The 16,910-nt window shown below is 36.7% G+C and overlaps 1 protein-coding gene across 1 annotated transcript; it reads right to left on the bottom strand.

The window, feature by feature from the left end:
• Window positions 1-7: 7 nt before the first annotated feature.
• Window positions 8-16,470, bottom strand: LOC144637197 (anoctamin-10-like). The gene is made up of 13 exons (XM_078496327.1): window positions 16,269-16,470; window positions 16,095-16,139; window positions 12,148-12,273; window positions 9,686-9,875; window positions 8,464-8,642; window positions 7,378-7,677; window positions 6,473-6,606; window positions 5,633-5,775; window positions 4,845-4,978; window positions 4,316-4,387; window positions 2,745-2,869; window positions 1,399-1,566; window positions 8-769 (listed from the first exon to the last, which is right to left on the bottom strand). The coding sequence occupies exons 1-13, from the start codon at window positions 16,437-16,439 to the stop codon at window positions 604-606; spliced, it is 1,953 nt and encodes a 650-aa protein (XP_078352453.1). The 5' UTR covers window positions 16,440-16,470; the 3' UTR covers window positions 8-603.
• Between the last annotated feature and the right edge of the window lie 440 nt (window positions 16,471-16,910).

Genomic DNA, 16,910 nt, shown 5'->3' on the forward strand with positions numbered 1-16,910 from the left:
CAATGCCACCAATAATAAAATATTTATTCAAAACTAGTCTCTACACACCCAATACAGCAACAAAGCTTTAGTTAATAAGTATTTTTTTGCTATCTTTGTAAACCATTAAAGTGCAATATGTACAGTATTTTCTTCAGTCATTCTTTCTAATTATAATAATATTGTGCAGCTATAAATAATTTATGAAAAATTGTGGTAAATAAATTATTCCATAACTAGTATGGTCTCGAATATTTTTAATTAGTAAACCACACCTGATTTTATTATTATATACTGCTTTTCAATTTTTATACTGCTGTTCCTACAGGTTACCCATTTAAATTGCAATCTGTCCATAACGCAAAACAAAAAACATAACCCCACAACACCAAACCCGAAGTGTTTAAAGTACAGAATAGTAAAGTAATAGATGTGTGGCGAATTGCTGAGAACCTGAATTTGAAGGCATAGTCTAAACAACGGTTCTAATTGGTGCTCTCTTCAAGTATCTGAATACTTATCTTTACAAATTAATATTTTTGGAGACTAATCATCAATGCCATTTTTTGCCCCTTTCACAACAAAAAATTGGTTATCCACCAAAACATTTTCTGATGATGTAGGCTATTCAATTTTCTCTTTCTTCTCTTTTGCTTCTTGTGCTCTCTCATAGTTCTCTTTTGCAATTCCAATGCGTACCCACTTGGGTTTTTCACACACCAGGCATCTTGCAAATACAGCACACAGGATTAGGAAATGCTCAATACAAAAGACAATGGCTACAACGTACCTAAAGAAAGAAAAAAAAAAAAAAAAAGCAGACAAAAAAATCAATCATTGCACAGAAAAACCCCTCTACAAAAAATCATGGTAGAGATTATCTAAAAGCAGTCCTGAAAACTGAGGCCTTTAAACTAGGAAAAATATACCACTGATATTAATTATACTTGAAAATCATTATTGGCACACTGACTACTTTGAAAGGAAATAATAAAATTATTTTAATGAAGCATAGTCATTCTGTAGAATTCAGTGACTTGGTAGATTTTATTCATTCAAATCATCAAACATTGCAGTATTTTTGGAATACTTCATAGGAATTTACAGAGTACAATATTAAGCTTTCTGGAAGAACATCCTGAAAATCAAGGGTAGAGACGTAATTTGATTTGACAACTACATTTACCTTATTATAGGAAATTAACGATACTTTATTAACGCGAATTTCAAAGATTCACGTTAATTTTATTGATGTTAATTAATATAGACACGTCTATTATAAGCATTTAACCAGAACTTTTCTTAAATTCGCGTTAATTTTATTACGCGTAAACTCTTCGTTATATTCCTATAATAAGGTAGATAACTTCATTGAAATCCAATCAAATAAACAAAAGTGTTAATTATTCATGCGGCTACCTTCCATATCCAGAAACAATGAACTGATCATTGTCAATTGTCTCATACATCCAAGGACACCAGACAGCAAGTTGTTCAGAAGAGAATCCAACAATTAAACTGTTCGTCAGCATGGAGAGGACCATCATGGCATACAAAACATTGTACCATGCACCAATATTGGACATTCTGTAAGAAAACACAAAAAATGTCAGTAACATCATTACAATGTATCAGTCAATTCCAAGACTGCCCATCCACCCCGTGGCATACACCGGGAATTTGACTTGAGGTTAACTCCGTATAGTGAGGCATTTGACACAAAACTTAGCCCACCAGGTCGGGTATTTGACTATCGAAAAAAAACTTTAGTTGACCAGCGGTCTCAATCTCATGCTAAAGGGTTTCATCCTCCAGGGTTTCATTATCCATTCACTCACTACAACACGAATGTTCACAGAACACCTGTCATTTCACGATTCCACCTCTGTTTTTGCTTTGATAGCCTTTTGCCTTTAGTGAAAGTAATTAAGTGTGGATTTGCTGTCAGAAGAGATTTTATTCTAATGTTTGTTTAATATAGCCCGTAAGCTAGAAAAAGTGTTTTCTAGCTACATAGACTGGAGCAAAAGTAACATTGGCGTTTATTCTTTCCTCTTTAAAATCTGGAAAAAGTGGTGGGATTTGACCATGAAAGCTGTTACAGCAAGGCGCCCAAGTGTGACCACTTTTAATTTATTCACATTTTTTCGTGCAGATTTAATCCAATCAGAAGTCAACTGTAAGCTATCCACGGCTTTTGATTGGATTAAATCTGCACGAAAGAGTGAATAATTAAAAGTGGTAAATGGGCGCCTTGCTGTAACATAGTGGGGAATTTAACCAAAATTTTTCAAAAAGTCAAATGCCCGGCGGTTTGCCCGGGGGGGCGTTTTTGGAATTGACTGATACATAATGTGGGACAATTAACACTAAACACATCACCGATTCATCAGCCATCATAAACTAACCCCACAAACAGAGTTGACTTGTGACTAGCAAAAGGAACACTGCCCAGGGGGCCCGTTTCTTGAAGGTCCCGAAAAGTTTTGGCACCCTGAAATTCATGATAGCAAAATCTCAAACCTTTATGATTTTACAGAGCTGTTTTATTCAAATATTTTGAATATGAACAGAGGTTCCCTTCATACAAAGTTTCAGGCCTACTTTGCAGGCCCGAAAAGTTTCTGGGGCTTTCAAGAAACAGGCCCCAGATCAGTTCTCTTCAAACAAGCGTAAAGATCTCTAAGGACTAAAACAGTGTATATACCGGGTAACTCAGTAGGTTGATGACTTTGTTGGAAGTTTGAGACATAACAGAGACCCACCTCCTAACTCGTGGCCGCTGATACACGTAAAGTAGTTTGAATAAGTCAGCTCTTCCTTCAATGAACAAGAACACAATGCTCACAACTGCAGCAAGTGGAAACGCAGATGCAAACAGGGTCACATACTGTTGAAAAAGACAACAAATTAGAACAGTCAGTTTTTTCAGTTGGTCTTATCGACATCTTATTTCTAAATTTAGTGACCCCCATGTTTTTACATTTCTGACACGAGTAGCCCATAATCTGACAGTGGTGGAAGTTTTAGATCAAAGTCTCTTCGAGATACCGACTTTTTTGCATGAAGTATGAGTCGAAGGTTTATCCTGTGCATTGTTTTTCGAACTTATCATTACAGTTTCTTTGTAGTTTAGTTTAACAATTTCCTATCTTCGCGGAGGAAATGCAGCCATATAATTTTGTCAAAAATGGCTCGTCCGCGCCGGGTTTTTTTTTTTACACATATTCCTTAACATTACACAAATAAACAGTGCAAATTTCACCGAGATCTGACAATTCTATACTTTAAAATTGCAAGGACCTTTCGAGGCAGTCGATTACGGCAGCGAAATTAGCAAATGAAACAGCAAAATATGCGTTCGACGCTTTGTTTTTGCGACGCCATATTTGAATTGTTATAGGTAGACCGCTGTTCAATGTGTTCAAGACCGTATCATTACGATTGCTCCACGAAAAAGCACGAAAAAAATACGGATATTTCCGACTATTGTCGGAGAAAACATTGCGCATATAATTGCGGCGTAAAAAAATCGATACACTCAAGCTGCGTTTTGTCCAGGCTCTGCGAGGGTCGGATATCAAGACAGCTTCTTTGTGGGCTTAAAAAGGATTAAACAAAAGCCATATATACAGTGAATGCTTTCGAATTATATTTGAAGATGAAATACGAAAGAATTTTGCTGTCTTTGACTGAAATTCCACTTGAACTGCCTAGATACGATCGCATGTTGTAAAGCCGATTCATGCAACATTGCTGTCAATGGGAGGTCACGTCCCTAACAACCTACGCTGATGACGAAATAGAATGGCGCTTGTAGCGACCAAATTTGGCCTAATTTTTAACCGCTCCTAAGCTAAAAGAAGCCCCCATCTCTTGCATTTGTTTTAACTTCAATAATATCTTTGAAAAGAGCGAGTTTTTTGGTATGGTTTATTTTTGACGTTTGTAATTTTTAAACGATGTAAGTGCTAGTGATTATTTATTCGTGTTTTAGTTACGCAATCTATTGTTTGTGTGACGCTTTTTATAGATCGCCTTTCAGACACACGTGCGTTGAGATAAGAAAGCTGACATGTCACTTTTAAAATTGTTATATAACGTTTGTAAATGTGACAAGTCACGTTTTTTCCACGAGATCGCAAGTGATCACCCACAGCGGAAAGTAATCCCTTGAGAAATTAAAACAGTCCCTTGAGAGTTAACAAGAATGTGGTTCCAAATTTTGCCCACATAACTGCTATTCTCCTACTTTCGCTTGTAAACAAGCAAAAAAGTCGAAAAAAGCTAATCAATGTTAGAAGATTTTTCATATTAAGCAAACAAAAAGACTCACCCCAAACTGCACAACCATTTCCAAATAATCATCAAATTGTTCATATTCCTCTAAAACTACGTCCTGTTGAGCCTATGGTGGTGGAGATAATTGTCATGAAAATAATTGTCACAATTAAGAATATTACCGTAAAAAAATAGTAGAAGCCAAGTGGAGCTCCCTGGTTATTTGCTTTGCTCTTCATTTGAATCTGAAATTACTGACCATAGACAAAAAAAAACATGAAACTGTTTTTTCATGGTCATGAAGCTGGCGTCAAATTCGCATACACACGTACGGTGCACATGAATTGTGATGCTAGCCATGATGACCATGAAAAAACAAATGCATGGTTCTCCTATTTTCCATGCAAGCCATGCAAGATTGTCCTTTTTCTATGGTTATGGGGCTCCACTCTGTTGCCCTTTCAGGCGGCTGGGGAGCTCTGCTATAACAATTTCACAATTTCTGTTGGTAAAATTACATTCATTTACTTTTAACTCTGTAAGGTTCAGATGGTATGGAAAAACAGATAAATATAAATTCTTACCTGAGAAGGAATGAAAGTTTTTTCATCTGCATCCTTTTTACTTTTTGCATACTCTCTCTTTATTTTCCAGACATGGCCTTTTTCAGTCAAATATGGAAGTACTGATTCTGTTATAAGGCGGCGTATCTCATCACCTTGAGTCACAAACAAATAAAAACATGAAAATAGATAAAACTACATCTCTTGGGCAACAAGAGTTTGGCATGTATTAGCAAAGCGTGGTACGTTTACATCCTTACAGACCCTAGGAAGTGATTAATATTACCAGGGGTATCAAATGGTCCTTGCGAGTATGCTATCACAGCATCTTTCCCTGCGAGCACGAGCATTGACAACATTGAAAAAAGTTACCCTTGTGAGCAACAAGCACTTGTCAAAAAGTTACCTCCACTAAAAACCGAGCATGCGAGCACTTGCAAAAATATGCAAGCATGAGCAGAGGGGCACCCACTAAAATTTTGTGAGCAATCCAAACAGAAGCCTAATTTTGCAAGCATTGTGAGATTTTAAGGGAGCATTCATAACCTCTTTTACCCGTTTGCAAGTTCTAATTTGAATGATTTTCTCCCTGAAAATTGTCATGGTAGATGGCTAAAGAATGTTTAGCTTTCAATATTTTATTGTTAATTATTTTAGTATCAGATCAGATTTGAACCTTTTTTTGGTTATTCATTGATGCTACTTTTGAATACTACAGGTAACTGCTAACACTAATCTGGATAAATTAAAAAACAAAATATCAAACAGAAGTAATTTTTATTATTTCCCAAACTGTAACAGGTACATACCCCAAAACAGGCCAACCAGTTCTCTCCGCAGGGCAACAACATTAAGCTGATAAAACGCAATGTAGAAGAGTGGTAAAAAGCAGTCAAAAACCTCAAACAGCACACGCTTTATGATAAGGGAGTTGTCCCACTCTTTCTCGGTCCTGTTCAAAATCAAAGAAAAATATAACATATACAGTAACTATAATTTCAAGCTCAAGGTTAACTCAGCTTATTACAGCTGGGAGAAGGTTTTAGTCTGCTTTAAACTAGGGATCCGAAGAAGGTTCACTAGCCCAAACATTTTGGTCAGGTTACCTATTCTCATGTATAATCCTGAGTGGAGACTGGGACCCTGTGAGCTGAACACATGCTTAATACATACATGTAGCTACAGGGCAGAGGGAATAATGACAAAAATATTTCCCTGTTCAAACAATCTACATTTTCTTAAATTTGGGTCTTCTGGGGTGAGCATCTAATTGGAAAAACACTTCCTTAGACACATAAAATAATACTATCTAAACATACACATTTTGTCCCAGCTAAATCTGCTTAGAAATAGCCTACATATACTAGGGCTGCAAATAATTTTTTTTCACTTGAAAGGACATTATGTCCTACAAAGACACCATCTTGGTCGGAAAAAACAAAATTGTGGTCAGACAGATTTTTATTCATTGTTGCCGTTAAATGATTTAATTACGATCAAAAAATTGTCTAGAAATTAGGTCCGACCACACTTGGGATTTCGTCGTACATGAGCAAATTTTGGTCGCCCAATGTCTAATGACCGACTGTTATTTGCAACCCTGAATACTTTTTCATTATTTTTTATATCAGTTTGTCTCATGTTAATACCTATGATTTTCCAGGTCAGTGCAAAAGTTTGCCACAGAGCGGTACAATTTGTTCAATATATTAATCACAACTGAATGGCCAATAGTAGGAATAAGATAGCCATAGTATTCGTTGTCAGCTGCAAAGATGTGGCCCTGCAGAAATTACAAAAAGAAAAAAAGAAAGCCATTATTATTTCAAGTGCGATTGTACGATGAAAGCAGGGGCAGATCCAGGATTTTTTTTTTTTTTTTTTGGGGGGGGGGGAAGTTGGGAAAGTAATATCAAGGGGCCAAAAAAGATTTTTTTTTCTTGGGACTTGCTCAAAACTGCAATAAATTTGGGAAATGCTGATTTTTTCCTATTTTTTAAGTTGGGGGAAGGGGGCAGGTGGTTGCTCTCAGCTAAATCTACTTTGGGAATAATTATGTTAACAATGCATTGAAAAAATGTTTACCGCTATGTCACTCAACTTTTTATCCTGTATGAATTGGCCAGTTTAAATTAAGTCTTCTTTCAAAGAGCTAATAAACTAAGAAATTACTTATGTGGTACAAGAGGTAATTTTTTTAATGGTAGGATGAATGCTTCAAAGGAATAGAAATTGGTAGACATGCTTATGTAACCTTATGCAAGCACAAGAGGGAGTTTAGAAGAATTTGGAAATTTATGTAGTGCAGAGCCCGGGTTAATTCGGTTTACATTTAAAATAATTTGAATTCCTAGAAGCTCTGTCCTGTTTTTGCATCAAGGTTTGTAAGCGCAAAGTGCAATTTTCTATAATTTCTTTCCCAAAATGTTACATGATCAGTTATCATATCCATGTTCACATAAACTGAGCTAATTAGTCTTTGTGAGGGGCACCCAATCAGTGCATGCGTTTTATATTAAAAATATCAGTAAGTACACCATAAACTTTAACTTACTGGCTCAGCAAAATAAGCAAAAGATGCAATATAAACAGGACTCTCTTTGTCCTTGATGTAACCGTTGAAATTTAGTGAACACAACATTGCACCAACAGCTAACAGAAGGACAGGCAAAGTTAACACAAAACTTAAGCCATAACGCAGCCATCTTTTCCATCTGGGAAAATACTTTTCAGGTTTTCCAGTGATGGGGCTGGGACGTACTTCACCAAAGAACTCAGGACGCAGGAGTTCTGAGTTTTCAAGTCCATGCGTTCGCCACAAGAATGAGTATTCCGATTCTTTTCTTTTCCACACCTGATGTAAACGATAAGAAATTAATTAATATCAACAGTGGGAGGGATGGAGGCCTAATTGTTAGTGCACTGGACTTGTACTTGAGCAGTCTGACTAGGAGATCTGGCTGGAGTCACTGTGATGTACTTTTTTGACAGTTTGTTTTAAGGATGCCTGTCTAAATCAGTCACTGGGTGGTAAAGAAGGGTACCAATCACAAAATCATGAATCTATTGCCCCTTAAATCACGAATCATGTATATTTTACACCATTCACAAATTTGGCACTTGGAATACATTATTGAAGAAAATGATCTTCAGCTAATTGTGTTGTTCCAGAAAATATCCAATAACCCATATACCCCTCCCACGGAAGGATTTTTAGTTTGAATCCCCCCACCCCTTCTGGAAATTCCAGTCAATCTCCATATTTTCCTTTAAAAATTTTGGCCTTCAAGACCCCCCTACCCCCTCAGAATTTCCAATGACCATTTATGGGGTGGGTAGGGATATTTTCTGGAACTGCACATTAGTTAATTTGTGTGACATTTACTTTTCAATAGCCTTGTAGCACAACTTGACTCCAGTCTCAGAAGATTTCATTGTTTTTCAAAAAAAGCAGATCACATGTCTAACTGCACTGGCAGTCCACGAATCATGTCAGATTTTAGCTCTCTTTGCCTTCACCGCCCCCTATGTCAGAGCCACTGTAGCCAGAGCCGTGGTGCACCCTAATACTCACAATAAATAAGGCCTTCAACTGAAAAACAGTGACAAGATATATGTTATTAGTCCCCGTTACACTCACAGTAAGAAAGCTGATTGCCCAGAAAGCCATGAGGACCTCGTACAAAGGTAACAAAGGGTTGTCATCAACAGTGACACCTCGAGGCTTGAAAAAATACAGTAAGATTCCTGCAAATGCTATTGGTACCAAAGTCCAGGTAAAACATGTCATCCAGCCAAAATAAAATGCAACACCCTCACCTTTGGGGAAAAACAGAGAAAGTGGAGATTAATACGAAAGCTTGAATTTAAATATATGTAGTTGCTATGGCAGAATTCGCATCATTTTGTGCAAACATCAAGTGTCACACATGGTGTTTTCATTTTGTTTTTCACATTCTTTTTTTTTTTATTTCAACCCTATTATAATACCAAAAGAGAGGCGAGACATTTTGACGCAGTGAAAAGGCACAAAAATACTACTGGCAGCACAGGCTTACCATCCAATGTTTGTGAGTTCACAGCATGCCCATATGAATATTCAAATTTCTTCACGTATTGCTATTGTAAATATTTAAGCTTTCTAAAAATAATCTGCTCTTACAACTTTCATTTGTAATAAAATAAAGTAGAAACATTTTCGTTGTTTAGGTTTGTTTTTATGCCGTTTTCTTGGCTATTTGTAGCATGCGCGAGAGCAGTTCTGGGAGTTTAAGTTAAAGCCTCGTGTACTGAATACAAATATTCACACAAGGCGTGCAACTTCGACATCGAAGAATCCGGTACCGCCTCTGGAATGTAGGCGAAAAATCAAATTTCCTCGACTCGCTTTCATCGGAGATCCCGGTCCTCTAAAGAACAGTCTTCGAACTAAAGTCTGGCCCAATTTGAGTGCAATCAGTTCGTGCCGTGGTGCTTTTAAACTAGCTGGAATATCAAATTAGGTCGGAAATTTGCCAATTTACAATGATCTGTACCACCTACTTCTGTGCTGGCAGAAGAAAAAAAGGAAAAAAAGTTGTTGACCCATTTTATGCAAATTGGGGGCGAACTTTTTCAAATTCTCACATGTCTGTCGCATGAATGAAATCAACATTCGAGTTTTGAATCGAGTTGCCATTTAAACATTGAATATATATTCCATTCAAGAATGGAATATTGAAGCAAAGAATGAAATCAAATTTGAAATAATGGAATCATTAATCCACCCTTGACAGGAACGCTTGAGGTGTTTTGACTGTAATTTTAAAACTTACAATGAAATATATAATATTTTAAAAAATTAAACCAGTTTATAAATTTACCATAGTAATCCCTGATCTCTTGCAGTGGACATACAATCACATTCTGTTTCATTCTTTTCCATATTTTCTCTTGTTCCTGGGGTTGATGAAGAGGAAAAGCTGACTCTAATATTGGTGGCTTGGAATGCAGGCAGTCTGTGAGGAATGAGCCCTCTCCTCTAAATTTAATGCCCAGGGACATCAAATGTTCCTAATCACAAAGAAATACATTATATTGTTTTGTTGATGCCTAAAGTAATGATAGGGGAGCGGCCTGGGGCGGGGAAGGGGGGGGACTTGGGTCAATCTTTGTTGGGTACCGCAATGATTCGATTTACATGTAGCGCCCTCCTTTAAATAAGCGCCCCCTTTCGAATAAGCGCCCCCCTTCGAATGTGTTTTTGTAAATAAGTGCCCCTATTCCAATAAGCGCCCCCATTCTAATTAGCGCCCCCATTCTTACAAGCGCCCCTATTTTAATAAGTGCTTCTATTGTGGATAACTGCCCCTACTGAAGTCATTGACGTCAACTAAATAAACTCCTGACCGTTCACCGTACAGTTCATGTATAATCAGGGGTTTCAATAATAGCCGGGTAGCGGGTAGATCTACCCGCTTGTGATGGGCGGACTACCCGCTTGAAGCGTAATGCGAATATCTTATCAGACCAGATCATTTCACCGCAGCTACGAATTTCTACCAAGAAATTTCATAAAATTCCTGTCAGGTTCTAGGGAAAGAAAAGAAAAGATAAAAAGAAAAGATATTCTGGTGTTTACCCTGTCCTTTGGACCATAAAAGGTGAAGCGAAGTCTTGTAATGACACATAAAATCATTGTTTCAAAGCGCGAAAAAAAATCTACCAGGCACTCTGAAATTGAGGGAGACTGGGACTAAGCGTGAATATTAATATGGCCGCTAAAAATAAAAGACAGACGCTGTTGGCATTTTACGCCCCGGAACCTAAAAAAAAAAGGTCAAACGAGGTCAATTCTTCGCAGGGTAAGTTGAATACATTAAAAGGTTAGGGTTTTGCCTAGAAACTTGAAAAGTTTGCACTGATTTATTGCGTAACGTTCGCGTATCATTTCGAATACGAAAAATTAAAATCACATGTTTCAGATCCTTGATAGACATTATTGTCTGAGTAACATAATTTTCTTCAGATCTGTTTCTGAGTAACACAATTTTCTTCAGATCTGTTTACACTGGTTGACTTCATACATACAACAAAGTAATCTTAAAAGTACCCAAAATGCAGGAAAATGCACCTACGAGAGTATAGAATTTCAAAATTTTCCGGACCCCCCTAAAGGGGGGAGGGGGAGGGTATCCATTGATACCTGCCTGTTTTTATATTCTACCCACTTGTGCCAAAACTTATTGAAACCCCTGCTGTAATGATACTGCTAAAATGAACAATTATTTTAAAAGTAACTGAACTTTTAACAATTTCTATCTGTTACAGTTTCTGTTATTATTAAATACATTTGGTCGTTTCTCAAAAAAATAAAATAAGCGCCCTGTCCCAAATAAGCGCCCTGTCTCGAATAAGCGCCCTCCCTCGAGGTGCCAAAAGTAAATAAGCGCCCCGGGCGCTAAATCGAATCATTACGGTATGTGCCGCCAGCCTCTCAGCACCCCTACCCCATTATAGTCATATTCTATGGCCAATTATAGACCCCATCTTAGTCACTTTCTGTTTTCAGTCTACCAAATAAATCCTTTAAACCAAGTCATTCTAAAATGAATTGACACATTTAATAAACTGAATGAAGAACACTTTACTTTTATTACAACTACACTGACTATAAACATTCTGGTACATTTGCTTACCATAAACATTTACAAACATGCATCATTACATTATAATAGCAAAAGACGATCCATGTTATCTTAACTTCCATGGACACAGAATAGCAATTAAATACTCTAACACATGAGTGGACTTTGTTCTAGACTATTGTGCAGAAACATTTTTTTCGGCGAATCTTTCCGTTAATAAATCACAACCTGCCAGAATTTTCTTACTCTCAAAATCCCCGGAAAAGTGAGACCCCATTCTTGTCACCCTAGAAAAAATGCTTGTAAAGGCGACCCCATTATAGTCAGTCCAGTAGTGAAAATGCGACCCCATCCAGCGGCACACCCACATTAGCCCATTTATAGGAAGTGCCCCCCCCCCCCCGGTGGGGGGAGCGGGAGAAGGGTTACAGATTTGACATGGGTCATTCACAAAAGCCCTGCATCAACTACAAGGGAAAGACACATCTTTTGTAAGTATATCAATTACTTGTAACAAAGTGGTACAAAGTTGGCATTTTGATTTTAACATTATCCCTTTATCATCTAAATCGTTTTTGTTCTGGCGAATTAACTATTAGTACTATACTTTTGTAGTAAGTCCAACAGTTTCTTTAGAAATGAATTCAATCATTTTTATATTTTGGACAGCTGCAACATTCACTACAAGATCAACTTACTCTGTTATACTGGGTAGATTCCAGGCATATCTCAAGTAAATGTGCCCTTTCAGCTGATGTAAAAAATGTGGCTTGATCTTCACTTCCAACATATTCATCAAGTTTATCAACAACAAATTCTCGGATCTAGGAAAATAAATGCAAAAATTTGTTCACATAACGAAGACTTGACACCTTAATATTATATACCATATTTTCTTGATTAGACGCCCCAGGCGTTTATTTCAAACTTGGCCTGGTGGACCCGGCGTTTATTTGACTTCTGCAGTTTATTCGAGCCCGATTTTTATTAAGCAATGTTTTTTATTTGTTATTTTTGACAAAAATGTATCTGGCTAACAAGCCTACAGCTTTTTACACCTTAATTAATTAAGTACCTGAGGGGCCTATTTTCAACTTCGTCTTTGAGACCCGGCGTTTATTCGATACCCGGCGTTTAATCGAGAAAATACGGTATATCAACTTCAAACTATTATTATTATTATTATTATTATTATTTTTTTTTTTTTTTTTTTTTTTACTTTATTAATACACAACAAAACATACAGAACAAGTACTTACGTAGATTTACGGGATAATGCTTACAATATATTATTTACATTACTTTCAATACACTACGATATGTTATTACATTACTTACAAAATACGCTACATTTAATTACAGCAGTTTGACAGAACATTGTCTTTTCCCTATATATATATATATATATATACAATTTTTCAAGGTTAACGTTTTCAGTTTTAATATTTTCGAGGTTTCGAGAAGGAGCTAGTCTCTTCCTGTATTGGTTCTAATTAATAAATATTTTCAAGCTTATATTTAACGAGTATTTTCTCAATAAACTCATGAACGGAGATGGCTTTGCTATTGATTTTGTTAGCATATATGTATTGGCGCATAGCTAAGGTGGTGTAGTTAAATTTCTTTTTTGTACGTGGATCCCATATGCTAGAGAAGTAGCCAAACAAGACTTCCTCGGTGGTCGGAAAGATCTGACATAGGTTTGTTTGGTTAAACCACTGAACAACACTTTGCACAAAAGTCTTTGTGAACGGACATTCGATGAATGTATGCTCGATGGAGTCTTTATCACCACAATAAAGGCATTCGTCGTCAGACCTGATACCAAATCTGAATAATTCTTTGTTAGTTACTATAATTCTATGGATGAATTTAAATTGAAACTCTTTGAGCTTAGTGTCTTTGCAGATACTTTTCAATGACTTGAAAATTTTGCTCCAGGTGTCACTATTTATAGATAGATTTTGACTCCAGCGCAGAGGGCCCGTGTGATCCTCGTTGTGAGTTTTTACATTGAGCAGGTTATAGAAGTCTCTTGACTTGGCCTTGTCTAGATTTATCTGAACGGCTTCGCCAAGGGGAAAGATGTTGTCGTTACTGATGAAAAAAGATTTATTGAAGTCATCTGTCTGTTAGGCAATGGACAGAAGGTGCTTCGGGATGGCGCTTATCACTTGATAGTACTGAAGAAAATTAGTTTGGCATGAATATTTAAGTGAAAATTCCTGGGATGTGAGGAATTTGCCGTTTTCAGTAAGTAGGTCTTTAATTGAAATAATACCCTTTTTAAACCATTCATTGATAAAGACTGGCTTTCCACCAACAAGTATTTCTTTGTTGTTGAACAATACTATATCTTGATTTTGATGGTAGTTGTAAAGAGTTTTTAATTCATTAAAGTTATCAAGAATTCTTTTATAAAAGGTCGGTAGGTCGTTGAAAAATCTCGCATCATAATTGCATCGTAAGAGAAATTTCAGTCCTCCCGTTTTATTGAAAAAGTGGTTTGGTATAGTGCACCAGTTTCCATTGTCCGAAGCCAAGAGTCTGGGGATCCATGCTAATTTTAGGGCCTTGAACATTATGTGGAGATCTGTCATACGAATTCCACCCCTATCAGGTTCTTGATAGAGGCCAGATCTTTTTATCTTATCTTTTTTATTTCTCCAGAGAAATTTAAACGATTTGGTTTTCACTGTGTCTGCAATTCCCTGAGGAACCAGGAGATTAGAAACAGAATATACGAGTTGTGATAATCCTAGTGTTTTTAATATCATAGCTCTTCCGAATATTGTCAGGTCTCTTGAACTCCACATATCAAGTTTAGTTTGTAGTTTTTGAATTTTTTGTATAAAGTTAAGCTCGTTGTTTCTTTTTTCATCGTATGAGAAGTGGATTCCCAATATTTTCACCGGGCTATGAAACCATTTTAAGTTTAGAGGTTTGTTTTTATTATTTGCCCATTTCCCTAACCAAATTGCCTTTGTTTTTTTCACGTTTAAGGACAGACCAGCTATTTTCCCAAAGTCATTGGTTATCTTTAGTGCCCTTTCTAGTGATGCCAAGTCGGCATTAAAGAGAGTGGTATCATCAGCAAATTGTGATAGCTTAATTTCATTTTCATAGATCTTGATACCTGTTATGTTGGGATCTTGCCGAATTTTATTTGAGAGTATTTCGGCCGAGAGAATGAACAGATAAGGAGAAAGAGGGCATCCCTGGCGAACTCCTTTAGACGGTTTAAACCAGTTTGTTCTAAATCCATTATTGATTACCGTGCTCTCTATATTCGAGTAAAAAGTATTGACCCAACGTTTAATGCCACATCCAAAATTGAAGTAGTCGAGCGTCTTCATAATAAACGGCCATTCTAACGAGTCAAAAGCTTTTCGAAAATCTAATGATGTTAATATGCCAGTAAGGTTAAGTGATTTCGTTGTTTCCATTACATCCGCTATGAGTCGAATGTTCTCACCAATGTATCTTCCCTTTACAAAGCCTGTTTGGTCTTGATGAATGAGGTTTGGGAGTACTTGTTCAAGTCGTTTAGCTATTGCTTTAGCAGCTATCTTAAGGTCGACATTTAATAGCGTGATCGGTCTCCAATTGGATAAATCTAATAGTGAACCGTCATCTTTTGGGGTAAGCGTGATTACCCCTCTCCGTTGAGAGATGCTTAATTCTCCTTTCACTTGTGCTTCGTTGAAACTCGCTATTAAGTCATTGCCCACTAGTTCAAAGAAATGCTTATAAAATTCGGCTGTAAAGCCATCTTCCCCTGGGACTTTATCAGCCTGGAATGTTTCTAATACTTCTTTACATTCGTCATATGTAAGTAGACCTTCTAGGCTGTCTCGATCTTCGTCCGAAAGCTTAGGAATTTTTAGATTAAGGATAAAGGAGTCACATTCTTCGTTAGAAAAGGTATGGCGAGACGTATATAGGTTTTTGTAGTAGTTTTCAATTTGGTCCAGGATTCTATTTCCGTCGTTCGTTATTGAGTCGTCTTGTAGTCGAATATCACTGATAGTCTTTTTCTTGTAATTACGTTTTTCTAAGTTGAAGAAATATTTTGTCGGGCGTTCTCCATTTTCCACCCAGCGGCATTTTGCACGATACATAGCTTGCTTTCCTTTTTCTTCGTAAATTATTATTATTATTATTATTATTATAAGTATTTTTATTATTATTATAATTATTATTATTATTATTATTTTTATTATTATAAGTATTTTTATTATTATTATTATTATTATTATTATAAGTATTTTATTATTATTATTATTATTATTATTATTATTTTTATTATTATAAGTATTATTATTATTATTATTATTATAAGTATTTTTTTATTATTATTATTATTATTATTATTATTATTATTATTTTAATTTAATAACCAAATTAATAAGTTATTGCCTGTGCCCTGAAATGGCAAATGACATCATAAAGATGAATCACGCCTGGTAGCTACAAGCTATGGAAGGGTAAAACAATATTGTGAGGAGAAAATTGAGATAAAAAACCTGTTTAATTGTACGACATATAAAGTAAACGTGGCATCTGCATAAGCTTATAGCGCTAATATATACAGTCATCAATATTTAACAAGCTTAAAGCTTATATCAAACGTTAGATTACTTGCCCTGTTTTCGGTCTTTGTGGTTTTCTCCAGACCAACTTCCTCCGCCTAAAACAAGACCATTTGTAAGCATTACTTCACATTCATTAGCAAAACGAATGAGCAGGAGAATTATTAGTGTTCCTTAACAAAAACAAAACATGCATCTAAACGCCCGACAGGTAGTTCCACCCTCACCTTTTGAGCAAGAACCTCGAACGGTGCACCGATGGTCAACAACGTTTTCCCTTCAAATTCTTCTCGCGTTACACTGAGCTTAGCAAGAGTTAAGCACTCGATAATGTGCTTTTTTACGTCTTCTTTTTCACACTTCTCCGAAAAGCAGACGAGGTACTCTCCGGCAGCCATTTTGGCCCGTGCTCCTTGGTCCTGGGAGACAGCCAATGTCACGCTTTCTCTTTCCAAAATACCCTCCCTCCCTCCCTCGACCCTTGTCGAACGGCCCTCACGATCCCTCCCTCGGGTGGCATTTTCGTTGCAAGTTCTTTCTTATTTTCTCTTGCCATTATCAAAGCAACACGTGCAGCATCAACATATCTGATTTGCATGTATGACATTTATTTTCCTCTTTCTCTGTTTATTTGCTGCTGTTCTTTGTTTCAGTATTTTTATTCTTTCCGAGGCAGCCGCAGGGTGGGGGAGGGGGAGAGTGGGGGAGGATTGGGTGTCGCAGTTCTTCCTTTCACGGATAGAGCGGTTAACTTTTGTTAACACTTGACATATTTACCGTTTCCTCGCTTCGAATGCAACACGGGGATTTCATAATTGAGAAAAAAAAGGATCCAGTATTTTTAGAAGTTCTCAAAATTCACATTCCCT

The sequence above is a fragment of the Oculina patagonica genome, chromosome 13 (assembly GCF_052425735.1).
Source record: "Oculina patagonica isolate OP01 chromosome 13, crgOcupat, whole genome shotgun sequence".
Classification (NCBI taxonomy): Eukaryota; Metazoa; Cnidaria; class Anthozoa; order Scleractinia; family Oculinidae; genus Oculina; species Oculina patagonica.

Bases quoted from the DNA above. Each gene is read 5' to 3' on its own strand.
- LOC144637197 (XM_078496327.1), bottom strand. From the start codon at position 16,439: ATGGCTGCCGGAGAGTACCTCGTCTGCTTTTCGGAGAAGTGTGAAAAA. The intron at 8,643-9,685 runs GTAAATTTATAA...TTTTCCCCAAAG, and splicing joins AGAGATCAGGGATTACTATG to GTGAGGGTGTTGCATTTTAT. The intron at 6,607-7,377 runs GTAAGTTAAAGT...TAATTTCTGCAG, and splicing joins TTGCTTATTTTGCTGAGCCA to GGCCACATCTTTGCAGCTGA.